The 27,220-nt window shown below is 51.4% G+C and overlaps 3 protein-coding genes across 5 annotated transcripts in view; 1 reads left to right on the forward strand and 2 right to left on the reverse strand.

Annotated features, from left to right (window-relative positions):
- Nucleotides 1–3,001, reverse strand: part of BLTP2 (bridge-like lipid transfer protein family member 2) — a 43,029-nt gene extending 40,028 nt beyond the window's left edge. Inside the window, exon 1 of the mRNA XM_083480208.1 lies at nucleotides 2,599–3,001. Coding sequence (XP_083336334.1) covers nucleotides 2,599–2,669 — 71 coding nt within the window. The 5' untranslated portion in view covers nucleotides 2,670–3,001. The remainder of the gene's footprint in view (nucleotides 1–2,598) is intronic.
- Nucleotides 3,002–6,402: 3,401 nt separating this feature from the next.
- On the reverse strand, nucleotides 6,403–11,474 carry SDF2 (stromal cell derived factor 2). Its single transcript, XM_083480271.1, has 3 exons — nucleotides 11,225–11,474; nucleotides 8,198–8,394; nucleotides 6,403–6,977 (listed from the first exon to the last, which is right to left on the reverse strand). Exons 1-3 carry the CDS (start codon nucleotides 11,457–11,459, stop codon nucleotides 6,690–6,692), a joined length of 720 nt encoding a protein of 239 aa, XP_083336397.1. The 5' UTR covers nucleotides 11,460–11,474; the 3' UTR covers nucleotides 6,403–6,689.
- A 33-nt stretch (nucleotides 11,475–11,507) lies between these two features.
- Nucleotides 11,508–27,220, forward strand: part of SUPT6H (SPT6 homolog, histone chaperone and transcription elongation factor) — a 44,160-nt gene continuing 28,447 nt past the window's right edge. The window contains exons 1-10 of one of the 3 annotated variants that reach the window (XM_083480212.1): nucleotides 11,508–11,605; nucleotides 20,485–20,687; nucleotides 21,616–21,768; nucleotides 22,086–22,156; nucleotides 23,390–23,585; nucleotides 23,977–24,061; nucleotides 24,686–24,959; nucleotides 25,245–25,346; nucleotides 26,644–26,760; nucleotides 26,992–27,081. In XM_083480212.1, coding sequence (XP_083336338.1) covers nucleotides 20,582–20,687; nucleotides 21,616–21,768; nucleotides 22,086–22,156; nucleotides 23,390–23,585; nucleotides 23,977–24,061; nucleotides 24,686–24,959; nucleotides 25,245–25,346; nucleotides 26,644–26,760; nucleotides 26,992–27,081 — 1,194 coding nt within the window. In that variant the 5' untranslated portion in view covers nucleotides 11,508–11,605; nucleotides 20,485–20,581. Of the gene's footprint in view, nucleotides 11,606–11,927; nucleotides 12,529–18,664; nucleotides 18,861–20,484; nucleotides 20,688–21,615; nucleotides 21,769–22,085; nucleotides 22,157–23,389; nucleotides 23,586–23,976; nucleotides 24,062–24,685; nucleotides 24,960–25,244; nucleotides 25,347–26,643; nucleotides 26,761–26,991; nucleotides 27,082–27,220 lie in introns of those variants that run through there. The other 2 variants (XM_083480210.1, XM_083480211.1) reach the window with 2 other exon arrangements.

A 27,220-nucleotide genomic window follows, 5' to 3' on the forward strand; every position in this document is an offset into this window, starting at 1 on the left:
AGCAGCTCTCCAAAGTTGCAGGCAGGGGATATTCCCAGCTCTGCCTGAAGATGCCATTGGGGATTGAGCCTGGGACCTTCTGCATGCAAAGCAGGTGTACCCCCCCACCTCCTCCTTTAAAATGAATTAAAACGCTAGTCCTCATGATGTTAATAATTAGCTGGCTTAAATAGGAACATGGGAAGCTACCTGGCACAGAGTAAGACCACTGCTCTGTCTAGCTCAGTGTTCTCGACACTGACCGGCAGTGTCTTCCAGGGTTTCAGGCAGAGGAAACCTGCAACCCCATCTGACGAAATCGGGGACTGGACCTAGGACCTTCTGCTGGCAAAGTAGGGGCTCTGCCACTCAGCTTTGCCTAGAGAAAGTAAAGCAAGGCTGCAGTCCTCATGGCTATTCAATTCAGGACCAGGGACACAGGTCCCTGCTTTATATCACGGCGGAACAGGAAGATTTTGCTCTGCTGAAATTCAACTCTTCCCCCCCCCCCTAAAAGGATTGGACTTGAAACACCACCAACCTGTCTCCTTTTGAAACTGATTGTACCACTCCAAAGCAATCGCTGAGGATACGCCATAAATAACCCTGATCCGCCACCATGGCTGAAAGCAAGACTCGCACCCGGGACCCAGACAAGGCCTACGGAATCAGAAGTGCGAGGAGCCCAAAGGGGCACCCGCAGTCCTTTAAGGGTGCTGTAGTTCCCAAACTGAACCCCGACAAAAGGGGTCTCCCCGCCCTTTGCAACCAGCATCTCCTAGTGAACACTCGAGACACCGTTATTTACGTTCTAAGTCAGCCTTTGGATACCTGGAGCCTGGCAGGTGTTTTGGACTACAACTCCCATCAGCCCCCAGCCGGCACGACCCAGGGGGACAAGGCTCTTCCTATCTGTGACCAGGCCCCAAACTTGGGCGCAGGCAGATACAAACGTGAGCTGCTGTTGCTTACTGGCAAAGGAAAAGCACCCTGCACGAGCTCAGGGGCACTCCTGTCATCAGGAGTATTATTAATTGCAATCAGTATTAATGCAGTTCTGTCCCGACCTTTCCCCTTTCAAGGTGGCAGGCGTGTCCCCGCCCTCATTTAATCCCCACAACAGCCCTGTAAGGTTCATTAAGCTGCGAGGCACTCTAACCACTACACCACACTGCCTCTCGCGAGCACCTTGTAACGTCGTCTCAAACCCCCCCCCCCAGGCTGTGTGGGGCAAAATGAGCGAAGGCGGTGGGGTGGTATATCTGGATGATGTGGTGTAGTGGTTAGAGCAGGCACCCCCAAACTCGGCCCTCCAGATGTTTTGAGACTACAACTCCCACCATCCCTAGCTAACAGGACCCGTAGTCAGGGATGATGGGAATTGTAGTCCCCAAATAACTGGAGGGCCAAGTTTGGCCAAGGGGAACTCAAAAGCGAGTTGCCAGGCACTACCTCTCAGCCTAGCCTGCCTCGCTGGGTTGTGGTGGAAATTAAGCGAGGAAAACCATGTGCAGGATCTTGAGTTCGAAAGAAGCTGGGACAGAAATGCAGCAAGTGATCATCAGACCCTGGAATGGGGGGAACAGAACAAACCCCCAAAAGAGGCGCAAAGCTTCGCAGTGTTGTGGGCACTGGTTGGGAGCAATGCCAGCAAGGGGGCAAAGAAGGAAGAAGGGCAATGTCAGCAGTGGGCACCTGGGTGGGCAGCAGTCCAGGGACAGGAGACCCCAGGGGCTCAGATTTGGGGGAGCAAAGGGGTTGAAGACTGGGCCGGTGGTGTCATAAGACGGCAAAGTGGGACAGGCAATGCCAGGCAAGGGGTGAATGAGAGGCTGGCACAGATGAAGACAAAACAAACAGCACAGCCACTGGCAGCTTTGCCAGCCATGATGCCACGCAGAGTGGGTGTAAGGCAGCCCCGACTTGTGGAGGTGCCCACACCTCACAGGGCAGTTGGGGAGCCTGTGGGTGGTATTTTGGGTGAGGGGGAAAGAACAGGCGCTTTGAACCCCTGCCTCTTCTCTCCAACACTACACCACGGAAGCCAGACACGCCACCCCACTGCAAAAGGACTTCCCCAATTCCGCCCCTCGCCCTTGGAGAGCCAGGGTGGTGTAGTGGTTAGAGCAAGCCCAGAACTTCAGGAAGGGGCTTTCAGAGGCCGGAGCTGGCGACACTACCTGGAATCTGAGCGGTGCCAGGCTGACGAAAGGTGGCAATCTGTGCCATGGCAGATAAAAGTGGCAACGTTTACCCAGGGTGGGGGACCAGTTGGCATGAGGGAGGGAGGGAGGGAGGGTGGGCGGCACACAGAATTATTTGGGAGAGGGAGGGGGCTAATGAAACTGGCAGTGCCCCCCTGGCATCCAGAGTGGGCAGAGTGGCTGGGGGGGCGGAGGACTAGGCCAGGGTGGCAGTGCCAGCCCAACTGCAGAGAAGTGAACAGCAGGGGGTGCCCAGTTTTCGGGGCTGGGGGAGCAGGGAAGGGAGGTTGGCAGTGCCACCTGGTCATGGCAAACGGGGTGGCAGAGGAGGGTCTCGGGCCTTAATGGGGACGGGGAAGGCGCCCCCTAAACCGATGCCCCCCTGGGAAAAAAGGAGTGCTGCAGTCTCCCTTACCTCCCCAGGCAGAAGCCGCCCAGTAGCACCAGCAGGACCAGTAGCAAGGCGCCCAGCACCGGGCCCGCCATGGGGGGCGCCTGGGCAGCTCCTTCCAACCGCCCGTCGCCGGCAGCGCCTGGGGAAGGGCCGGCGGGAGCGCGCGGGCGGGCAGGGAGGGCGGAGGAGCGCGCGCGGCCCCGTGCGCTGCAGCCATAGGCCGGGGGCCGGGGAGGGGCGGGACTAAGGCCGCTCCGGGGAAGCCCCGCCCCTGCCCGCCTGCCTGCCTGCCGGCGCGCCAGCCTCCGGGGGCGCACAGAGCGCTTCGGCACAGACAGGGCGGCTGGCGGCGCCGGAGGGAGGGAGCGGCGGGGCGGGGCGGGGCGGGGCGGGGCGGGGCGGGGCGGGCGGAGGCCGGGTTCAGAGAAGGCCCCCCGGAGGGTTGCTGCCTTCCCAGCCCGAGGGAGTGGAGAGAGGCTCCGTCGCGCCCAGCAAGGCGCAGCACTTGGCAGATGCAAGAGCAGCGGGTTAGTGGCCCTCGCGTCGGCCACCAGCTCCTCCTGGAGCACCCTGGGAAATGTAGTCCCTGGCTTCGGCCTGCCCAACGGAAATAATAATATACTCTTATTATTGGGCGGCTCCCAATCAAAGGTTAAAAACAGTACAGCATGAAATATTAAAAACTTCCCGAAACCGGGCTGGAAAATCCCTCTGCAATCGAGGAAGGAGCAGAGGCTTTGCATTGAAGCGCCTGCTCAGCCCACAGCATTCCAGGGTTGGCTCCGTTTTGTAAGAATGCCGCGCTCTCCGCAGGATGTCTTTGCCCGCCGTTGTCACCCAACTGCATCCAGCCATGTAATTGTCAGCTGTCACCAACAAGCCTGGGGGTTGGGGCTGCTGGGAGTTGTAGTCCCAAACATTTGGAGGGGGCCCAGTGGGCGAAAAGTGGCTTATGTAAATAAAGAGAGACAGCAAATTTAGTCTTTGCACCACTGTGGGTACTGTATTTTATTTCGCTCCTGGATTGCAGGGGGTCCCTTCCAATTTTCAATTCTATTATAATGTGCTCCTTTTTAGATGGATCAAATGTGGAACTTAAAAAGAAATTCAAGGTGCTTGAAAATATTTAACTGTTTAAATATGAAAAGTTTTAGCTCTACACTGGAAAACAAGCATGTTATTGTAATGAGTAAAAAAAAGTCTGTGAGGGATGCAGTGTGCCATTGTCTGCTCTACAACATACACTCCCCCCCCCCAAAAAATGCATTGCAATCTCCTTAAGGATCGCTTTTAGGGAGGGCTAGGAGTGGAGAAGGCAGGATTTCTCTTCCCTGTATCCCCATCTCCAAGACCAGCACTGCGTTCCATGTAACACCCATTCCACATTTGGGAACTCAGCCTTTTAGTGTGGAATCACCTGCCCTTCGGAACTCCCTGCCTCTTGATATTAGGCAGGTGCCTTCACTGCAAACTTTTTGCTGCCTGCTAAAAACATGTTTAGAAAGTTGATGTGAGTTTCAATCTGTTTTTAGTCTATTGTTGTTTTAACTTTGCAAATGTCCTCTATTGTTAATTTAGGTTTTTATATTTTTATTAATATAATAAACCGCTTTTTTTTTTACGATCAAGCAGTATATAAATTTTATGAAACAAACACCAAATATGTATGCCACCCTAGGACAAGTTCCAACCATTCTCTTTATAGGCAGGGGAAGAAAAGGCCCTGTTGGTGTAGGGCAATGTGTGGCGAGCATGCAGCCCTCCAGATGTTCCCAACCCCATCATCTCTGTCCATTGGCCACACTTGCTGTGGCTGAAGGGAGCTGTATTTCAGCAATTTCTGGAGGGCCAAAGGTTCCCCACAGCTGGTCTTGGAGGAAAGCTGCTTCCAGAAGGCGCCTCAACTGAGTTCTGAAGTCACACGAGAATGGAGCAGGTATTTACAAGGGAGAGATTCTATTTGTTGGTTCAAACACAGGACGTCACAAAGCATGGACTGGATGGAATGTATTCATAAAAATCAAACATTAACCCGGTTTCCCCAAGCAGGTGACCTCTGGAAGTTTCTGATTGCAATTCCCATTCGCTCCAGCCGCCACTGGCACAGCCGGAGATCGCTACGTGTCAGAAAAAAGTGACAAGGTCAAGGTTTCTCACCAGGGAATGAGGAAGGGCCTTGGGCAAGCACAGGTGTGTCAGCAAAGCACACAGAAGGTCCCAGGTTCAAACCCAGGCAGCGTCTCCAGGTAGCAGTGGTCTAATCAGTTTATGCCCAACTCATGTCAGTTTATCCTATATGCAAAAAAAGGGCTCCATGCCACCCTATTTTAAGGTACTGGTTTTGACCCTTAAAGCCCTTTGCAGCCTAGGACCCACGTACTTACGGGACCGCCTCTCCTGGTATGCCCTGCGGAGGACTTTAAGGTCCACAAATAACAACATTTTGGAGGTCCCATGTCGCAAGATGGTTAGATTGGTCTCAACTAGGGCCAGGGCCTTTTCAGTACTGGCCCCAACTTGGTGGAACGCTCTGTCCCAAGAGACTAGGGCCCTGCGGGAATTGACATCTTTCTGCAGGGCCTGCAAGACAGCTGTTCCGCCTGGCCTTTGGTTTGGACTCAAGTCTGACTCTTATGTTGCTCTCCCCTTATGGTCTTGATCTATCAAGGCTGCATTTTAAATTGCATTTTAACCTGTATTTTAAATTGGTTCCCCCCTTATGTTCTTACTGTGATTTTATTGGTGTTAGCTGCCCTGAGCCCAGCTCTGGCTGGGGAGGGCGGGGTATAAATAAAATTCATTATTATTTACATGCATGTGTTTTTTGTACCAAAAAAACCCTTTAAAAATCCACCTGTGTGTTTTAGCTTGTGAATCTTTTGATGAAGCGCAGTATATAAATCTAAGAAATAAATAAAAATGAGCACATGCATTCCCTTGCAGACCATGCTGCTCCCAGCCCTGTAAACAAACCCAGAAGTTACTAGCCTGAAAACACTTTTTTCCAAGGTTGATGGAAGCAAATTGGTAATCCTGCTCCAGAAAACCTGCTTGCTCCTCTGGATGCAATTCCTCCTTTGCCTATGGCTACATGGAAGAGCTGTGGGCATACAGGACTTGATGGGGAGTGGAAAGAGGGTCCTGAAATGATGGGTCAGCTGAAGCAGTGCACCAAAATTAGGAGGGAGGGGAGGAGTAGAGGGACAAAGCCAGCTCTTACATGGGAACAGGCATTTGGCCTCTTCCTCTCAGTGCAGAGAAATACAGAAGAGACCTTTTGAAATACAGAAGAGACCTTTAGTGGCGCCCGCCCTGTGGAACGCCCTTCGAGCAGATGTCAAAGCGATAAACAACTACCTGACATTCAGAAGACATCTTAAGGCAGCCCTGTTCAGGGAAGTTTTTAACGTGTGATATTTTACTGTATTTTTGGTTTCTATGGAAGCCGCCCAGAGTGGCTGGGGAGGCCCAGCCAGATGGGCGGGGTATAAATAATAAATTATTATTATTATTATAGTGTGTGCATGCAATATTGGCTACCATTGACCAGCCAAGAGCTGCGAGCTCAGCGTAGGTGGGCTTGCACCCGATAACTTTTTGTAAAAGCATTAAGCTGTCCTGGGGAACTGCCATGTAGCTTCCTTTCAATGCCTTTCTTTGAGAACTGATGAGAGAAACAGAAGATACTATGAATTGCGAGATGGTAGAAGGGAACACCCAGTAAGAGACATTTTAGAAATCTCACGGCTGACTCACAGTAAGATTTCTGTTCTTACTATGAGCATAAGATGGGGAAGGGAGAAAAACCACAAAGTACTCATTGCACCTGCTTGAATAACCTGCATTTATTTATGGCTGACTCCCAGGCACACGGGTGCTTGAATATCAGCAATAGGTGTGCAGGGAAGGAGGGATGGGGGAACACTGTTGTGCGGTTGCAGATGGCGGCCCACGGAGTGGCAGAGAACCTTTGTCCTGGTATTCCCACAGCAGGACAGCGTCTTAGCATCACCGCAACACCTGCAGCCTCAACCGCCTAAGGATCAACCTGGGGCTTGCTGGCCCTGAACACCAGACCGTTGGCAGAGGAGGAGGGAGAAACCTCGATGCTGTCATAGCTCAGAGTGGTAGATTTCTGCCTTCAGGAACTCGGACGGCTTCATGAAAATCCCTTCCATCGCCTTCCAGTAGCTGTCCTGGCTGGAGTAGGACATGCCGTGGACCTCCCTCTGGCCATGAATAGGCCGCCCGTACTGTTCGCCAGTCACGGAGAGCAGCACGTCTGTGGAGGAGTGCTTGAAGCGCACCTCACTGTCCCGGTCCCAGTAGCTGCCCCCGCACAGGACAGTCCAGTCGTCCAAGAAATCCCCCTCGCCATCTTCCCCAAAGGCGCTGACCTCCTGGAACAGACAAGGCAGAGAGCAAGGCGATGTTAACAGACGCACACACTCTTCAAAGGAGAACAGCCTCCCTTGGAAGGTGGTGGACTCTCCTTCCTTGGAGGTTTTTAAGCGAAGGGTGGATGGTCACCAGTCAGGGAGTCCTTAGTTGCAATTCCTGCACTGCCAGGGGCTGGACTGGATCAGGGGTCAGCAAACTTTTTCCAGCAGGGGGCGGTCCACTGTCCCTCAGACCTTGTGGGGGGCCGGACTATATATATTTTTTTTGGGGGGGGAATGAACAAATTCCTGTGCCCCACAAATAACCCAGAGTTGCATTTTAAATAAAAGGACACATTCTACTCATGTAAAAACACACTGATTCCTGGACTATCCACAGGCTGGATTTAGAAGGCAACTGGGCCGGTTCCGGCTCCTGTGGAGACCGCCCCATTGTAGGGGTGCAATGGCCAAGACTCTCATTTCTGTTGCTGATATCAAGCATTCAAATTTCTTGGGGGTGGGGCATGAAAAACGAAAACAAAATAGAAACCTGGGGCTGAAAAGAGCTGGAGATCACTGGAAGACCCCCTGCTTTGCATGCAGGAGGTCCCTGGTTCAATGCCCAATGGCATCTCCTGGTAAGACTGGGAGATACTTCCTGTTCAGAGTTGGAGTTAACTCTTTATTACCAAAAAAATGATCTTCACTCAGCACAGAAGCTCCTCCTTAGTAGGTCTTACTCCATGAACCAGTTGCCGAGACTGAAAGTTGTACCCCCAACACAACAGCCCACTGCACCTGGGTGAAGCCTGTCACCGCTTTGCCCTTTTCATGCTGCTTCTGGTTCTGGGAGACAGCTGGGAGAGGAGCTTGTCGCAGCAGGAGGAAGAGACCCCCTGGCATCTTCACCAGCTAGATTCATCTCTGCCTCTTGACCTCTCTCTTCCTCCCACTCACCAGCTTCCGCTTCTGATACTGGACTCCTCTCTGTCACAGACTCTCCCAGCTCACTAAGCCCTGTTACTTCTTCAGCTTCCGGCACCTCCCCCCCCCCCCCAGTCTGCTCCCTCTGATCACTCATCATTGTCCCAGCCCCAGTCCCTGGGGTCTCAGAGTCTTCTTCCCTTGGTTCCCCAGCTCCCACTGTTCCTCTGTGTCCATGGCACCGCCCTCCACCTGGCAGTACAGGTGGCAAGTTGAGCCTTCCTCCTGCGCCACCTCCAGTCCACCAGCCTCACCTGGTTGCCCGAGAGGGGGGATGTGAAGTGGTGGCTGTGCAGGTTGCGTCCGGTGTTAATGTGGGTCAGCCTGATGGACTGTCCGCACTGCACAGGGGTGCCCCTTTCACACACCGTGTCTGTCTTGCCCCGGACCCGCCAGTAGCTGTTGCTGTCGTCGACCGTCGTGACCCCCGTCACCGACTGCTGCCCACTGCCTGTGGGGAGAAAGGAACCCACAAGTTAGCCTCACCCTCCCTTTGTTCCAGGCACGACGCCTGCAAGTTTATCTGAAATGTTCTTTGTCCGTGTGCTTCTATGACATATAGGAGGGGTCTATAGTTCTGCACAGATATTGAAAAAAGAGCAAGGCCTCTTCCTTTTTTCTTAATTCACTGTCACAGGAAATATAATAAAAAGAAACATAATTTCAACGGGTCTACCCTAAATATGACTTCAGATTGAAATGATTCTTAAATTAATTTGTATTATTATCATTATTAGATTTTATACACTGCCCTTCGTTTAAAAAAAACCTAGAGAATTTTATTATTGCTCTTATGTTAATAGGTAAAGGGACCCCTGACCATTAGGTCCAGTCGTGGATGACTGGGGCTGCGGCGCTCATCTCGCTTTACTGGCTGAGGGCGCCGGCATACAGCTTCCGGGTCGTGTGGCCAGCAGGACTAACCCACTTCTGGCGAACCAGAGCAGAGCATGGAAACACCATTTACCTTCCTGCTGGAGCGGTACCTATTTACCTACTTGCACTTTGAGGTGCTTTCGAATTGCTAGGTGGGCAGGAGCAAGGACCGAGCATCGGGAGCTCACCCCATCGCGGGGATTCGAACTGCTGACTTTCTGATTGGCAAGCCCTAGGCTCTGTGGTTTAACCCACAGCGCCACCCACGTCCTTATTTTAATAGTGGCCTTTAAATAGCAGTGTGCTGTTTTTACTATCTGCATTTTAATATATTTGTTTTCAAATATATTAAACTATCTGCATTTTAATATATTTGTTTTCATGTTTTAATTCTAAGCATTATATTTTTACACACACACTCACACAGTGGTACCTCAGGTTACATACGCTTCAGGTTACAGACACTTCAGGTTACAGACTCATTGAATCAAGTTCATTCATTTTGTTGAATTAAACTGAATAGTTCATATATACAGTGGTGCCTCGGGTTAAGTACTTAATTCGTTCTGGAGGTCTGTTCTTAACCTGAAACAGTTCTTAACCTGAAGCGCCACTTTAGCTAATGGGGCCTCTTGCCGCTGCGCAATTTCTGTTCTCATCCTGAAGCACCAAGTTCTTAACCTGAAACACTATTTCTAGGTTAGCAGTCTGTAACCTGAAGCGTATGTAACCTGAGGTACCACTGTATAATAATAATAATAATAATAATTTATTATTTGTACCCCGCCCATCTGGCTGGGTTTCCCCAGCCACTCTGGGCGGCTTCCACAGAAACCAAAAAACACTAAAATATCATACATTAAAAGCTTCCCTGAATAGGGCCGCCTTAAGATGTCTTCTGAATGTCAGGTAGTTGTCTATCACCTTGACATCCGATGGGAGGGCATTCCACAGGGCGGGCGCCACCACCGAAAAGGCCCTCTGCCTGGTTCCCTGTAGCTTCGCTTCTCGCAATGAGGGAACCGCCAGAAGGCCTTCGGCGCTGGACCTCAGTGTCCGGGCAGAATGATGGGGGTGGAGACGCTCCTTCAGGTATACTGGGCCGAAGCCGTTTAGGGCTTTAAAGGTCAGCACCAACACTTTGAATTGTGCTTGGAAACGTACTGGGAGCCAATGTAGGTCTTTCAAGACCGGTGTTATGTGGTCTCGGCGGCCGCCCTCAGTCACCAGTCTAGCTGCCGCATTCTGGATTAGCTGTAGTTTCCGAGTCACCTTCAAAGGTAGCCCCACGTAGAGCGCATTGCAGTAGTCCAAGCGGGAGATAACTAGAGCATGCACCACTCTGGCCAGACAGTCCGTGGGCAGGTAGGGTCTCAGCCTGCGTACCAGGTGGAGTTGGTAGACAGCTGCCCTGGATACAGAATTGACCTGTGCCTCCATGGACAGCTGTGAGTCCAAAATGACTCCCAGGCTACGCACCTGGTCCTTCAGGGGCACAGTTACCCTATTCAGGACCAGGGAGTCCTCCACACCAGCCCACCCCCTGTCCCCACTTCTGTCTTGTTAGGATACAACTTCAATCCATTAGCTGCCATCCATCCTCCAACCGCCTCCAGGCACTCACACAGGACCTTCACCGCCTTCACTGGTTCTGATTTAAAGGATAGGTAGAGCTGGGTATCATCCGCATACTGATGAACACCCAGCCCAAACCCCCTGATGATCTCTCCCAGCGGCTTCATATAGATGTCGAAAAGCATGGGGGAGAGGACAGAACCCTGAGGCACCCCACAAGTGAGAGCCCAGGGGTCTGAACACTCATCCCCCCCCCACCACTTTCTGGACACGGCTCAGGAGGAAGGAGCGGAACCACTGTATAACAGTGCCCCCAGCTCCCAGCCCCTCTAGACGGTCCAGAAGGATGTTATGGTCGATGGTGTCAAAGGCCGCTGAGAGATCCAGCAGAACTAGGAAACAGCTCTCACCTTTGTCCCTAGCTCGCCGGAGATCATCAACCAGTGCGACCAAGGCAGTTTCAGTCCCGTGATGAGGCCTGAACCCTGATTGGAAGGGATCCAAATGGTCCCTTCCCTATACAATTATCTATCATCTTCCTGTTTTGGTTTTTGCAAGCTCCCTGAGACCCAGTTCGGAGAGGGGGGAGAAATGTGGGATATAAATAAACCTCACAACAGTTTCTGTTGTTATTTGTTCCCTTGTTTTGTATACCAGGTCACCAGCAATCTTTTGCCCAACCCGGAACTCGAACCCACGACCTGAGCTTAAGAGCATGGGCAGAGTGCCGCCCTCCTCGCCCCTGCTCCCATGGGGGCGGGGCTTCAGGCAGCCAATCGGCGAGCGCCCCCCCCCGCGCACTTGAAGGGTCTCGAAGGCGGCGGCCTCACCGGAGCCGTATCGGACGTCGTGCGAGTGGAGGCGGACTCCGTGCCGGGGGTTGAGCAGCTTCACCACGGAGCCGCACGTCACCAGCCCCGAAGGGGAACCGTCGCCGCCGCCCTCCGCTGCCGCCGCCGCCGCCGCCACGACGCCCAAAAGCAGCGCCGCCCACAAGGGGCCCCGCGCAGCCCTCATCGCCCGTCCCTGAGGGAAACCGGAAGCTCCTCGCAGAGGCTCCGCCATCCGAGAGGGAGGGAGGGAGGGAGCGGCGCCAGGGGCTACTTCCGGTTTCGACGTCGGCGAGGCGGGAGGAGGACTCTCCCTGGAACCATAGAGACAGGCAGCTGGGCGGAAGTTCCAGGAAAGAGGGGCGCATGGCTGACCATAGAGTTAGGCTTGTACAGTAAACGGAAGGGAAAGAGGAGCGAGATAGAGCGTCTCTGATCTCCCTGGCTGGGGGGAGGGGAACTTCCAGGTGTTTAAATAAAAATAAGAATAATAAATTTATTATTTATACCCCGCCCATCTGGCTGAGTTTCCCCAGCCACTCTGGGCGGCTCCCAATCAAATGTTAAAAACAGTACAGCGTTAAATATTAAAAACTTATAATTTCTCCCGGTCGCTTTTCTTACCAGCATGGCCAAACGTGACCCTCCAGCTGTTTTGGGACTACAACGCCCATCATCCCTAGCTAACAGGACAAGTGGTCAGGGATGATGGGAATTGTAGTCCCAAAATAACTGGCCAAGGGGAACTCAAAAGCGAGTTGCGATCAATATTTAAAGAAACACGTGTTTGTAAAACAGGAGGAAATCACAGGGCGATTTTCTAAAAGGCAGCCCCCAGCCCCCTTTGGGGGAAGAAAAGGCAGGGCCGAAGCATCCCGCCCGCCTCAAGGAGGCCCCGGGTGTAACTGAGAGCCAGGGCCTGGCGGAAGATCATCGGGAAGCTTTTAATGTTGGACTTTCTTATTTTTTATTTTATTTTGCCGGAAGCCACTCAGAGTAATGGGCGGGATATAAATAAGAATTACTGTCGTCGTGTCGTCATCCTCCTCCTCCTCCTCCTCCTCCTCCTCCTCCTCACCATCCGCATACGGGTATTTGGAAGGATGCCGGAAATGGGCCCGGAGAACCGGAAGTCCCCACCTGAGGCCGCTCTGCCCCGACGCCTCCTCTGCTCCCTCCCTCCCTCCCTCCCTCCCCGCCCCCAGTCTCGCCGCTGCGGCTGACGGAGCGAGGCCTCCATTTTGCCTGCGAGAGTCGCTGGGCCGTCGCTGGGCTGGGTGGGCGGCCCCCGACCGACCGAGGAGGTGAGGCTGCCTGGCGGGAGGGCGGCGGGGACGAGGAGGCCTGAGGCCTTGCGGTGCCCCCCCTCGGGGAGCCGGCGGGAGGGGGGTGTCGGGCTTCGCCTCCGAGGCCTCGCGGCGCCTTCAGAGCTCCTCCGGGCCCAGGCGGGGAAGGGGGAAAGCGGGTGCAGGGGGGGAGGGCGCCTGGTCTCCTGCCGCCCAATTTGGGGAGGGGGGAATCAGGCAGGGCCCGAGGAAGAGGGCGGCGGGGGAAGGGAGAGGAAGGGAGGAAAAGGACCGCGGGGGGGGGGGGGAGGAGAGGGTCTTAATTGTTAGGGAGGCTCGTGGGGGTAATAATTTATTACTTATACCCCGCCCATTTGGCTGGGCTTCCCCAGCCACTTCAACAAAATATTAAAATACCAAGGTATAACAATATTTTTTTGTCATTTATACCCCCCTCCCATCTGGGCGGCTTCCAATCGAGTGTTGAAAACAATACAGCATCAGACATTAAAAACTTCCCTAAACAGGGCTGCCTTCAGATATATTTAAAGAGAAGATAGCTGCTTATTTCCTTCACATCTGCTGGGAGGGCGTTCCACAGGGCGGGTGCCACCACTGAGAAGGCCCTCTGCCTGGTTCCCTGTAACCTCACTTCTTTGCAGCGAGGGAACCGCCAGAAGGCCCTCTGCGCTGGATCTCAGTGTCCAGGCAGAACGATGGGGGTGGAGACGCTCCTTCAGGTATACAGGACCGAGGTTGCAGTTTCCTTGCTGCTGCTATCTGTAATCGTGATCGGAGGGTGAGGGGAGGGGTGGGATTCGCTTTTTATTGGTGTTCCTCCTATTAATCATGGTGATCGGGGTGGGGGAGGCGGTTGGACTTCCCTTTCTGCTCTCCTTACTGATCATGATGGTGTTTGGTGTGTGTGCGGGGGCTTGGACTCTGCTTAGTATTGTCAGCGTGGAAACAACGTGGGGGGGCGGGGCAGATGGAAATGCTTCTTGTAATATTTCTGCCCCCCCCACCTGCTGGCTGCTGGGAGTTTGAGTGCAAGAACATCTGGAGGACCACAGGTGTTCTCTCCCCCTTGTTTACCGAAACATTTGTGATGAAATCCACATTTATGTTGTGGTTTTTAATGGCTTTTGATCTTTCTGTAAGTCACTTAAAGACATTTTTGGTGTTCTGTTGCTGATACTGGATAAATAACATTTGGTATGGGCTTTGTTACAAGAGAAATAAACTGCTCCCTTTCCCTTATGGGGTATTCTGGAGCCCGTATACAGTTCTTGAGGGTTCCCTATCAGTAGGTGGAAATAACAGGCCAACCAGAGTGTACTGTATTTGAGAAACAAAGCGGCTAGTAAGCCTGGTCTTTATTCACGGAACTGTTGCAACAGGGTCCCTACACGCAGGAGGGAGGAGAGCCCTGAACAATGGTGTTCAAGCCCTTATATAGACTTTTCAAATTGCCCACCCTGTAGCCAAAAGACCACCACCCCAAAACGTCATAAATACATCACAGAAGGAGGCAGTCTACAGCAGAAATCCTGTCTGCCAGGATACATGATAATGGTCACTGATTGCATTACCTGGGCTGTCTGGCCATTCTTTTGTTATGGTTAATACTTTCTCATTCCCAAATCACAGGTCACAGGATCACCCTATTCATACCCAAATGCATCCTTAAGACACGATTTGCAAGCAAAAAATACAATAGGAAGACTTTCCCCATTTTCTTCCCTTAACTGCAAAGGAATATTTGAGGTCATACTATTTCAGACACGTGATTTATATAGTTATGTATGTGTTTGCCTTATAAGTTTATGAACATTTTATATTTGAGACTTTAGAATTCTTATAACAGGTTGAAAATTGCTTTTAAAAAAAAGCATTTATCCCCCTTCTTAGTGGCTAAAAAAACACACCAGGCACCCAACCAAGAATCTTGTGCTATCTGAAAGGCTAGCACATTCATTGCTTATGGGCCCCCCACTTTGTTATAGACTGCAGCATACCCTCTAGTCCATGAAAATATCCTGATGTAATAAGTGCACTTGTTTTTTAAGCTGACACAGATTCTTCTGCTCAGGGATCCCCCTGAAGAATCCTCCCGCATTACTATCTCAAGCACCCACTGTCAATAGCACCAACCTTTCAGACTTTTCCTCCAAAAACAACAGGACTGGCCCTAGGAACAGGGGGTTAAAAATGATAATATAAGCAGCTTCGAGGAGCACAGTGGCCGAGATGCGGCTTAGTACATGATCCTACCTGCTGCCCTCCCCCTCCCCCAGAGCAGGCACCAAAGGGCCTCTTTTCCCTTAATGGCTGATGCTTCTGAACAGAAGGGGGAATTCCACCCTGGCTACAGAGAGCAATTTGGGAGGTGGGGAGAAGGCAAGGAAAACAAGGAGCAAGTGACTGAGACAGTAATGCGGGAGGATTCTTCAGGGGGATCCCTGAGCAGAAGAATCTGTGTCGGCTTAAAAAACAAGTCCATGACAAGGCTGTTAATGGCTACTAGCGACAGTGTTGGTACTTCTGAATTCCAGTTGCCGGAAGCCACAGGAGGGGAGAGTGCTGCTGCACTCAGGTCTTGCCTGCGGGCATCTGGCTATCCACTGTGAGAACAGGAGGCTGGTCCGGCCACTGGCCTTATCCTACCAGGCTCTTCTTATGCTCTAGTCCAGTAATGGCCAAACTTGGCCCTCCAGCTGTTTGGGGACTACGATTCCCATCATCCCTGACCACTGGTCCTGTTACCTAGGGATGATGGGAGTTGTAGTCCAAAAACAGCTGGAGGGCTGAGTTTGGTTATGACTGCTCTAGTCTTATGGAGCTCCTGGTTCTGTTTCCATCAAAGGTAGCAAACCAGTGACTCCTTAAAGCAGCCTTTGCCAACCTTGTGCCCTCCTCAGCCATCACAGCCGTCTGATGGGAGCATGGCTGTCCTAGTTGGGTCAGATGGGTGTCATAACCCAAAACATCGGTGGGGGGGGGGGCACCAGAAGAAGGCTGTGGCTTACATCCTCCACTCTGCATCCTCATCCTTCCCTCTGAGATGCAAAAACTATCTAGGCTAACTTAAGAGGAAGGTGGTTGTTCGTTTCCTCCTATTTATTTATTTATTTATGCATTATTATTCTTAAATCGCATGGATAGCACATGGATAGTGCTTTGCTGGCTGTTTTATGTCTCCAAGGTCTTTTGTAATGGATCTGGGAAGTTGGATGGATGTAGGAAGCTACCTTAGACAGAATCAAACCCTAGGTCCACCTAGCTTGGTTTTGACTGGTAGCAATGCCTACCCATGATGTCAGGTTGAGAGTCTTTCTGAGTCCTACCTGGAGATTGAACCTGGGATCATCTTCATGCAAAACATGTGCTCTCCCCTGGAGCTATGGCACTTCACATCCTCTGCAGCAGCCTTCCCCAGCCTGGTGCTCTACAGAAGTTTTTCGACTACAGCTCCCATCAACCCCGGCTAGCATGATATAATGACCAGGGCTGATGGGAGTTGTAGTTCAGCAACATCTGGAGACCTAATGTCCCCCACGCCTGATCTGCATGAAAAGCTAAGCATTTAAAGATGCCATGTAGCATCATGGCAGAGACTTGAGTTGTGAACTGGGAAGCACCCATTTCAAATGCCTTTTTTGTCCACAAATTAGCTGACTCTCTCGCTCTCTGCCTTGGCTCCCCAGCTGCAACGTGGCAGAAATGGTTCTGGCATAAGGGTTGTTGCAAATATTACCGAGAAGCTGTGTGAGGTGCATTGAGTGCTCTAAAGTGTTCTCCTGTAAGTGCTGTGTGCTATTAATGCGGGAAACTGAGAAGATGGATGTTTTCTCAGTGCCAAATGCTGGAGGAGCCAAGAACAATAAGAAGAGCCTGCTGGATCAAGCCCAAAGGGGTCCATTTAGTCCAGCATCCTGTACTCATAGTAGCCAGACTGATGCTTCAGTGGGAAACCACAAATAGAACCTGAGCCCAAGAACCTTTCCCTCCCCTCCTGTGGTTTCCAGCAAGTATTACTGTTTCTGACCATGGATGCAAAGCATAGCCTTTCTCCATCCATCCCTCAGCCATTACAGCATAGGAGCTGCCTTCTCCTCAGACCAATGGTTCATTTAGCACAGGCATCCCCAACCTTCAGCCTTCCAGGTGTTTTGGACTACAATTCCCATCATCCCTGACCACTGGTCCTGTCAGCTAGGGATCATGGGAGTTGTAGGCCAAAACATCTGGAGGGCCGCAGGTTGGGGATGCCTGATTTAGCTCATTGTCTGCACTGAGTGGCAGCTACGATTCAACATTTCAGGCAGGAGGAACATTCCCAGCCCTATGTGGGAGATACCAGTTGTTGAAACTGGGACCTTCTGCTACGAAGCAGGTACTCTACCAATGAGTTATGATCCTCCCTGTTAAATGAGGGTGGCAGGGTCCCAGTTCTGTGTAGAAACTGTGCATCAATGCACCTCTCTGCTTTGAGGAATGCCACATCAGCTAGCTTTCATTCATTGCAGGAAGTTTGCCTTGCTATTCTCCCCACAGTCCTGTTAAATCTCGAATATATCTTTTGGATTCTCCCTTCTGTGCTCCCTGAATCAAAGTGGTGCCACTGAAGCATGTAGGTCCTTCCTTTCTGCCTTAGTGACAAAAAACTGTGAGCTTCAGGAGTCTGCAGTGATTAACCCAGAGCCACATCCAATTCAAACCAATGTCCTGTGTATGAAAGGCCACAAGTAGCATGACCCCTGCCCCCCGCTAGGGGACAGTATCCAGCAGTAAAGATCTTTCCAGGAGTAGAAGGGCGATGAAAACCAGAGGGCAGCACTTCTGGATTGAAAGTAGACCCAAAGGAAGTGGGCATGGTCCTTGGTGCCACCAACTCCTGGACGGTTAAGTCCAGTCAAAGGCGACTATGGGGTGCAACGTTCATCTCACTTCAGGCTGAAGGTTTCCGGGTCATGTGGCCAGCATGACCAAGCCTCTACTAGTGCAAAGGGACACCATGATGGAAACCAGAGCGCATGGAAATGCCGTTTACCTTCCCCCCGCAGTGGTACCTATTTATCTACTTGCACTGGCATGCTTTCAAACTGCTATGTTGGCAGAAGCTGGGGCAGAGTAGGTGGGTGTTTTGTGGCCAGTGCTTTCAGTCTGCCAGCCTCTGGGTGCCATTTTAAACCTCCAGTCCCTCTGTGGGCCGGTGGGCCTGAGATCTCTGCTGGCAGGAGTGTAGAGCATGCTGCAATGGGGAGAGAGCCTGGAGGCTGTGGTAGTGCTGGAAAAACAGGAGGGAGCACTTGTCTGATGAAAGGCAAAGGGAGGACAGAGAGAGGTGCTTTATAATTAGAAACCTGCCTGTGAAGTAGGAACACCCTTGCAAAGTATAGTTTGGGCAATGAGAATGCAGTTTTGGAAAGGAGGATGGCTAAATATTGTGTGTGTGATCTAACAATGCGATTGCCCATGGAGACCTTGTTCCAGTTGCAGTCATTGCATTTGAGCCAGGATTAAGAATTGCCAGGGTGGGTCTGTTTCACCCAGGGAGGAGGAAAGCCTGCATAGAGCCTGGTACCCGAGCAAGGATCGCAGGGTTGGTTGGGATCTGTCGCTTGTGTTGTGGCTGGAGCCGGGCATAAGCTGCTGCCCCCTTGCATCCAGCGTTGGTTGTTCTTACCGCTCACTTCTCGTCCCCCTCTGTCAGTAAACAAAATGCTGGCAAGAGGCCATTGATCTGTGTGTTGCCTGTAGAATGTGCAACCTGAACCCTTGGCCTGCCTCTGCCTCAAACCAACAGACAGGAGAAATACCCGCTCCTTCACCTGTCGGCAATTGTCCTCTCATGGGAAGGATTTGGGGAGTGTCCCTGAGGATATCCTGGTACCCACCTCTGCCGCCCAAGCTGCAACACGGAGCCCACTTTCATGTTTTCACTTCGGATTTATGCTTAATAGCGCTAACAATGCATGCTGTTAATCCCGAGAGCAACGTATATCGTGTTACCTCATCATTACTGCATTAGTAAATGAAAATTACTCCTGCTGTGTGGCAGCAGAAAGGCATGAGTGTGGCTTTGGCCAGAAATGTGTATCTTATTTTAAAAAATGACTCATGCCTTTCTCCTGCCATACTCCTGCAGCACTCGTGGAATCTGATAAAAGGAACAACTTATCAGAAGAGTCTCCTAGCCCAGACCCATGAGGAGTGCTCCTTTGGTCCAGTCAGCCCAAGATGGAATCCAACATGGTGGCAATAGCTGTGTTGTGACCCACCTAGCGCAGCCTCACAACTCAGTGGGTGAAGGCCTACATCCCAGCAGATCACAGCTGCAGCCAAATGTGGGTTTGGAATAGCTGGATATTTGACTGGCCTGAAGAAACCTCTGTGTTTGCATGTCAGAGTCAGTGTGTCCAAAGCATGGGTGGCGTGGGGGACCTGCGGAGGTCCTCCAGGTCAGGGATTGGGGCTTTGGGGCCCCACGTGGCTCTGGTCCTCTGCTCTTGCCACCATTTTGCCTGCCAGCAGTCTCTATCCACCATTGACCACTCCAGTCTTTGTCAAAGAGACCCCTTCAAAGATTCTTGGAATCTTGACTACGGCTTGTTGGAAGTTAAATGAGAGTATCTCCCATACAGTGGTACCTCGGGTTACATACGCTTCAGGTTACAAACTCTGCTAACCCAGAAATAGTACCTCAGGTTAAGAACTTTGCTTCAGGATGAGAACAGAAACCGTGCTCCAGAGGCGCGGCAGCAGCGGGAGGCCCCATTAGCTAAAGTGGTGCTTCTGGTTAAGAACAGTTTCAGGTTAAGTACGGACCTCCGGAACGAATTAAGTACTTAACCCAAGGTACCACTGTATATTTTGGAAAGTGGTTTGTTTGTCTGTCTGTTCTCTATAGGTTCCACTGCCTATCTGGATATCATTGGCACAAGGGTTTCTAAGGTGGGAGCAGGGGGTCGTCGTCAAATTTGGGCCCCTGGCTGCCATTTTGAATCAAGATAGCACACCAGAGCATTCCCAGGAAGAAACCTGCCAGGAGGAACCTGGCAGTGTGAATCAGCTCTTAGTTGGATAGAGAAGGATAACGGTACACACGTCAAGCACAGTTGCTAAGAACAGCCAGCACTACCCCAACATTAGATTTGTGCACAGTGGTAGAACTTGCAGCAGTCGAAAACAGTAAACCTGAGTGATTAAGAGGCTTAACCATTCCCTCTTCCAAAGTCCTGTCCGTATCAGAGATCATAACTATTTTATCAAGCTTTAGAAATTTTGTAAGAATGTTTGAGGAAGGGACATAGCTCAGTGGTAGAGCACATCCTTTACATGTGCAAATGGTCCTAGGTCACATTTCCAGGGTGGATATACAAAGGCTCCCTGGAAAACTGCTGCCATTGTGTACAGTAGTGAGCAAAAGTCATCAGTGGCCTGACTGTGATGGAAGGTAGTTTTCTAAGTTCTTAAGAAGTAAGCAGAGCCAGAGTGCAGGGGGCCAGACCAGAGGAACAGACTTGCACTGGGGTTTTGTTTCAGGGGTTCTGTTGGGAGAGGGGTTGTTGCTGATATTAATTTTTTGTGTCTTTTTAGAGTTATGTGGAAAATGTTCAATTTGGTTGTTTACTTTTTGATGAGTTTTATTTATTGTTTATGTCTACTTTTGTTATGTTTGTAATTATGCACATTTTTTCATGTTGTATGCCACCTTGAGCATGGTTTTAACTATGGAAAGGTGGCATACAAATTAATTAATTACTTCGCTCGATCTTTGACATGGTGGGTCCAAATTCACAAATTATCCAGTCGGGTATTCCTTTCTCCTAAAAATTTCTGGCCCACACCGGGCCTTTGCAGTGAGATCTGCTTCCCTCCAGCAGCTAGACCTGCCCTGCCTTGCCCTTGTGCCTTCTTTGTGTGTGGCGGCCTTATCCTTAGTCTCCTTCCTTCCTTGTTTCCTCACAGGTGCTGTAACCCAGCAAGGGAGGGCCACTTCCTTCGCTGACTTCGGCCCCTTCCTCCTCCTCCTCTCCCCCCCTCAGCCCCATCTATAACCGCAACCATGTCGGACTTTGTGGAGAGCGAGGCTGAGGAGTCAGAGGAGGAGTACGACGAAGATGGGGAAGTCGTCACCAGGCCACCCAAGAAGTTCGTCGAGGATGAAGACGGTGAGCTCCCTTCGCTTTCCCCCTCGGGTTTCTGAGTTGTGCCAACAGTCTGTCCATGTGAGTCTCTGCCAGAAAGCTTCCAGACAGCAGAGGGAGCGCCTGTGCTGGTCCATGGCAGCAAAAACAACCAAGCTCCTGTGACTCGTTTCGGCTGGCGGTTTTTGGGGGCTTTAGCCGACAGAGGCTTCTGACTTGGTTGGGTGCATTGCCTGGGAGCTGCGCCCTGGCAGGCCAGCTGCATTCAGGATTTGTTCACTTGGGAACAGGCTGCATCTACACGCCTTAAGTGGCTGGAGGAATGTAATTGGATTTGGGGGCAAGAGGAATGAACAGATTGAGAAACGCATCCACCGGGCGCCCCAACTTTGGAAAGGGAACGGTTGTGTGTGAGCTTCAGGCCTTCGTGGAAGTTTGGTGCTGGCAAACAAACCCTCAGTTCAATGAGAGCATAAGAGCCTAAACCGAGCTCTGCTGGATCAAGCCAGTAGCCCACCTAGTCCGGCATCCTGTTCTCACAGTGGCCGACCGGATGACCCAAGGGGAAGCCTGTGAGCAGGATGTAAGTGCAAGAGCGCTCTCCTCTCCAGTGGTATTTGGAACCATAGCTGCCTCCAGCTGTGGAGGCAGAGCATGGCCATCGTGGCTTGCATCCATCATTGATAGCCTTCTCCTCCGTGAATTCGTGAAATCCCCTTTTATATTTTGTGTTTCTGCATTTTTATGTTGCGCACCACCCCGTGAAGGACAGCATACAGATTCAATAAGTAAATGGATAGATTTTAAAGCCATCTAGGTTGGTGGCCATCACTGCCTCCTGTGGCAGGGAGTTCCATAGTTCAGCTAATCCTCTGCCTCTGGGAATTTGCTTTTTCTGCACCCGGTGCCTGACTTCTGTATATTTATTGTATTGACTTTCTCCTTCTATCAGAGGAGGAGGAGGAAAACCTTGATGACCAGGACGAGCAGGGGAACTTGAAAGGCTTCATCAATGATGATGACGATGAGGAAGAGGAGGAGGAGGAAGAAGCCAGTGATTCCGGAGACTCTGAGGACGATGTTGGTCGTAAAAAGAGGAAGCGCAGTAAGTTTGGGGGGTGGTCAGCAACAAGCAGGTCCCTGTCGGTCTTCATTCTCTGTGCCAGTCCTCTTCAACCTGGGCCTCTCTGGATGTTGGGAACTACAACTCCCATCAGCCCCAACTAGGAGTTGTGGTCCACACCATCTGAAGGGCTACCCTGCGTCATTTGTCCTCATTGAATTCCACCTGCCCATAGCCCCACCTTCTGCCTGACCTGGGTGACGCACCTTTTCCCCCCTGCCCTCCTCCTTCCCACCAATCTTTTCCAGCTTCCTTTTCTACTTGTTTGGGGTCCTGACTTTCCATCTCTCCCTCTCTAGACTTTGATGACCGTCTTGAGGACGACGACTTTGATCTCATTGAAGAAAACTTGGGTGTCAAAGTTAAACGGGTGAGTAGCACGTCACACTCTGGCAATATTTTAAGTGATCAAGGTGCTCTTATCTCAGCCATCCTAATCTACTACTATTTCGATTTGCTGGATCTTTTGCTTTAGAAGGAAGGGCTTCCTCAGTCACCTCTCCTTCAGGCAATGTCTCATGCTACCATGCAGTCTGAGAAGGCTGTGCTGGAGAGACTTAAATCAGCCTTGCTCCCCTCTCCGCCCCCCTATGTTGTTGACTGGGACTGATGGGAGTTTTTGTCCAAAATATCTGAAGGGTACCTGGTTGGGACCTCAAAGTAGATTGGGTCCCACTGCAGCCTGGCTCTTACCCCATCACACGTCTTTTGTTTGGCTGAGGTGTGGTTGATAATAAAAACAATAACAACAACAACAATAATAATAACAACAAATATTTATACCCTGCCCATCTGGCTGGGTTTTCCCAGACACTCTGGGTGGTTTTTAATAATGATAATAATAATAATAGTAATAGTAATAGTAATAATAATAATAATATGATAAAATGTCAAACATTAAAAACTTCCCGATACAGGGTTGCCTTCAGATGTCTTCTAAAAATCAGATAGTTGTTTATTTCCTTGACATCTGACGGGAGGGTCTTCCACAGGGTGGGCACCACCACTGAGAAAACTTGGGTGGTTCCCTGTAACCTCACTTCTCACAGGGAGGGAGGGAGCTGCCAGAAGGCCCTCGGCGCTGGACCTCAGTGCCCGGGCAGAACAATGGGAGTGGAGATGCTCCTTCAGGTATACTGGGCCGAGGCTATGTGGGGCTATAAAGGTCAGCACCAACACTTTGAATTGTGCTCGGAAACATACTGTGAGCCAATGTAGGTCTTTCAGGACCAGTGCTATATGGTCTTGGCGGCCGCTCCCAGTCACCAGTGTAGCTGCCGCATTTTGGATTAACTGTAGTTTCCAGCTCACCTTCAAAAGTAGCCCCATGTAGAGCTCATGGCAGTTGTCCAAGTGGGAGATAACCATAGCATGCACCACTCTGGTGAGACAGTCTGCAGGTAGGGTCTCAACCTGCATACCAAATGGAGCTGCTAGACGGCTGCCCTGGACAGCAGTGACCCTGCCTTCTGCTCAGGTGTCCCTGAGAGGTTGTGTTGGGTGTGGAGATGAGGGGCTGCCTGTTGAGTCCCTGGAAGGTGTGGGGAGTCCCTATCTCAAGGGGCCTGCAGACTGATCAAACAGAATACATTTCCCTCGGCAGCAAAAATTCAGGCGGGTGAGAAAGATGTCAGATGACGAGGATGACGAAGAAGAGGATTATGGGAAGGAGGAGCACGAGAAGGAAGCCATTGCTGAAGAGATCTTCCAGGATGGGGAGGGTGAGGACGGGGGAGAGGGCGGCGAAGGCCCTGTTGCCGCAGCCGAGGAAGAAGAGGAAGAGGAGGAAGATGAATCTGGTAGGTATTGACGCTCACTCCTCTGGGATACTGGATGAAATGATAGGAAGGGCTGTGAGTTGAAGGAAGGTGTTCAAAGGAGCCAGGGGCAGCTAGTGGCCTTTGGAAAGATTCAGAAGCCAGCCTTGGGGAGCTCTTACCTAACATGGGAGCAACCTATTTCTTATTTCATTAGATTATTTTGCTCAGGCTGGAGCCCCCATGGCAAAGTAGTGGTATATTCCAGACCGGTGTGAGGGGGAGACCTGCCTCCCAGCTGAATGGGCGGCCCCTGGCAGAGATGCACCAGCAACTGGGCATAGATCAATAATTGGTCGAGACAGAGGTGGGGTGAGGGAAGGGCCCAGTTCCAGCCACCTATGTGAGCGGCGGCCATTGCTGTTTCTTCCAGACATCGATGACTTCATTGTGGATGACGATGGGCAGCCTCTAAAGAAGCCCAAGTGGAGGAAGAAGCTCCCCGGATACACAGACGCGTAAGCTGGTTGAAGGCTGCTGCCCTTCTTTCAAGTGCTGACTGCGGGGAGGGAACCACCGCCAAAGGGAAATGTTAGGCGTGAGCGGTAGCATGAGAGCCATCTGCAACCCCCAAAGGGCTGTCGCGTGGAAGACGGAGCAAGCCCGTTTTCTGCTGCTCCAGAGGGCAGGACCCAAGCCAAGGGTTCAAAGTGCAAGAAAGGAGATTCCAGCTAAGCTGTAGGGAAAGAGATTCCTGAGAGTAAGAATCATTTGACAGTGGGACGAAGTGCCACAGAGGATGGTGGCTTCTTCTTCCTTCCTTTAAGCAGAGGTCGGATGGCCATCTGCCAGAGGTGCTTTAGCTGTGATTCCTGCATTGCAGGGGGTTGGAATAGATGACCCTTGGGGGTCCCTTCCACCTCTACAATTTTGCGAAATGCTTTTCCTTGCAGTGGCCCCTGGAGCTGCCCAGCTCCCTTTCAATGTGGAAATGGGCCTGCTTTGGCTTTCGGTGTTCAGAGGCCCCCTGTTCTCATAAGGCTCTTTGTGGGCAAGTCAGCTGCTGCCCTCTCTCCTTCCCCCACCCCTGAGACATTGAGGGCCTTCAGTGGTCAAATACCAGTGTTCCTGTCCTCTCCCAGTGCTTTGCAAGAGGCTCAGGAGATATTCGGAGTGGACTTTGACTATGATGAGTTCGAGAAATACAACGAGTACGACGAGGAGATGGAAGATGAGTATGACTACGAGCCCGAAGAGACGGAAGGGGAGATCCGCGTCCGGCCCAAGAAGACGGCCAAGAAGCGCGTCAGCCGCCGCAGCATTTTCGAGATGTATGAGCCCAGCGAACTGGAGAGCAGCCACCTGACTGACCAGGACAACGAGATCCGGGTGACTGACATGCCCGAGAGGTTCCAGGTGAGGAGACCTGCCTGTCCGGTCCTTGCTTCTCCCTTTTCACTACCTGCTGCATTTACAGCAAGGGTGGGGGGACACCTGTGGTTGCCCCCAGATGTTGCTGGAGTCCAGTGCCCATCACCCTCATCCCTGACCACTGGCCCTGCTAGAATGCTGGGGATCTAGAGTCCAGCAACATCTGAGGGCACAGATGTTCCCTAGCCTTAGGTCACAAAACGCAGCCCTGACCGCTTAGGCCGCTTGCAGCAAACTTCACCCCTTTGCACTCTGTTTTCCTCCTCCCAGCTGCGCTCCATCCCTGTGAAGAATGCCGAAGATGACGAGCTGGAAGAGGAAGCCGACTGGATCTACCGGAATGCTTTTGCCATGCCCACCATCTCCCTGCAGGTGAGGATCTGCTTGGAGTGACAGCTGTTCTTGGAAGGCTGTAGGACATGTCTCTATGTTGTTGTTTGTTTTATTATTACTCCTCCACTCTTAAGGTCCCAGGGCAAGTTGCAGCCTGTAAAGCAATATTGAAAACAATGCAAAGCAACTTAACAGCCATAAAATTGAGATGGGTTTTGTCAAAAGATGTGCATCTTCAGCATCCTTTTGAAGTTGTATAATGTAGGTGCCAGAGACACATCTCTGGAGAGGGAGTTCTACAACTGAGGGGCCACCACAGAGAAGACCCTCTTTTGGACTGCAACCCCCTAAACCTCTGAGGGCAAAGGGCGTACCAAAAGGGCCCCCTCTGCTGATCTCAGCACCCAAGGGGACTGTAGGGAGGGAGGTGGTCTTTCAGGTATTTGGTGCCTGGGTCGTTTAGAGCTTTAAATGCTAACATGCGCACCTTCAATGCGCACCTTCAATTGGGTCTCGAAGCGAGCTAGCAATCATTGCAGCTCTTTCGAAAATAGTTTGTATGAGAATTAAATGCAATCCCAGGTGGTAGGTAATCTCGCTGCTGCATTTTGGACTAACTCTAAGCATGCAGAGCCTGCAATATTGAAGAGGATTAATTGCACTGCCCCCCCCCCTTTCCAGAGTTCTCCTTCACAGCCTTCTCTTTGGAGTTGTGTTTTTTGCCAGCTGGGTGTCAACAGGGTTGAGGTTTGGCTGTCTCTGGCGCACAGGTGTGGTAGTTTGTGAGGTGGGGGCTTTGGGCAGGGGCACTGTTAAGGGCAGTGGAACAGGAGGAGATATTTGACATTAAAAATATAATTAGAGTAAACAGTTGGCTTAAAACAGCTATCTTAAAACACACGTCAAATTTAGAATCGTAGAACTGCAGAGTTGGAAGGGACAGAGTTGTATGTGGCCCATGTGGGGATTGAACCCGTGACATTGGCGTTGTCAGCAGCACGCTGTAACCAACTGAGCTAACTCTCAGCCTGCTTGTCACACTAGGTTTTGCCGTACAAAAAAAAAAGTGTTTCAGCTAATTCTGTTTAAAATTTAAAATATGATTAAATCAGCAGCTGAAAATGCATGTCAAACCCAGATGCCTTGCTAGGCTTTCCAGAACAAGAAATATTGTTAGCAGGTGCTTGAAATGAGTACGGTGACAGTGTCTGCCTGATGTCAATAGGCAGGGAGTTCCAAAGGGGTGGGTGTTGCCACGCTCAAAGATAGTATTTGCTCTATGGTTGTAAGAAATGTCAGTGTCAGCCGACCCCCCTGCCTTCTCCTTGCTCCCCAGGAGAGTGCCGACTACCTGGACCGCGGCCAGGCCAGTAGTAGCTTCAGCCGCAAGGGCCCCAGCACCATCCAGAAGATCAAAGAGGCCCTGAACTTCATGAGGAACCAACACTTTGAGGTGAGCTAGGATGGGACGGCTGAGCTGCTTCCTTGAGGGTAGATGAATTTCTTTGATTGGTGGAAGCTGGAGTCCAAAAGCACAGCCACGCTGACAGGGGCCGATGGCAGCTGGAATCCCTAATCCCTGGCAGGTGGCTGGGCACTGAAGCCTGCCATGAACAGGAGGGCTCCTGTCCGTGAGCCCAACCTCCTTGGGTTTAATGGGGTTTTCCCATTCCCCCCCCCTTAGGTTCCATTCATCGCCTTCTACAGGAAGGAGTACGTAGAGCCAGAACTGCACATCAATGACCTGTGGCGAGTCTGGCAGTGGGACGAGAAGGTGAGCCTCCCAGCCCAGCCGCCTCACCTGAGACGGTGATTCTGCTCTAAGATAGTTGCTGTTATCACTGAAATGGGAAAGGTGGGGCGGACGTAATGGTCTCCTCTTTTTAAAAACAGTAATAGGGACTTGCAGGGAC

This window comes from Podarcis liolepis, assembly GCF_965112155.1.
Source record: "Podarcis liolepis genome assembly, chromosome: 16".
NCBI classification, from domain to species: Eukaryota; Metazoa; Chordata; class Lepidosauria; order Squamata; family Lacertidae; genus Podarcis; species Podarcis liolepis.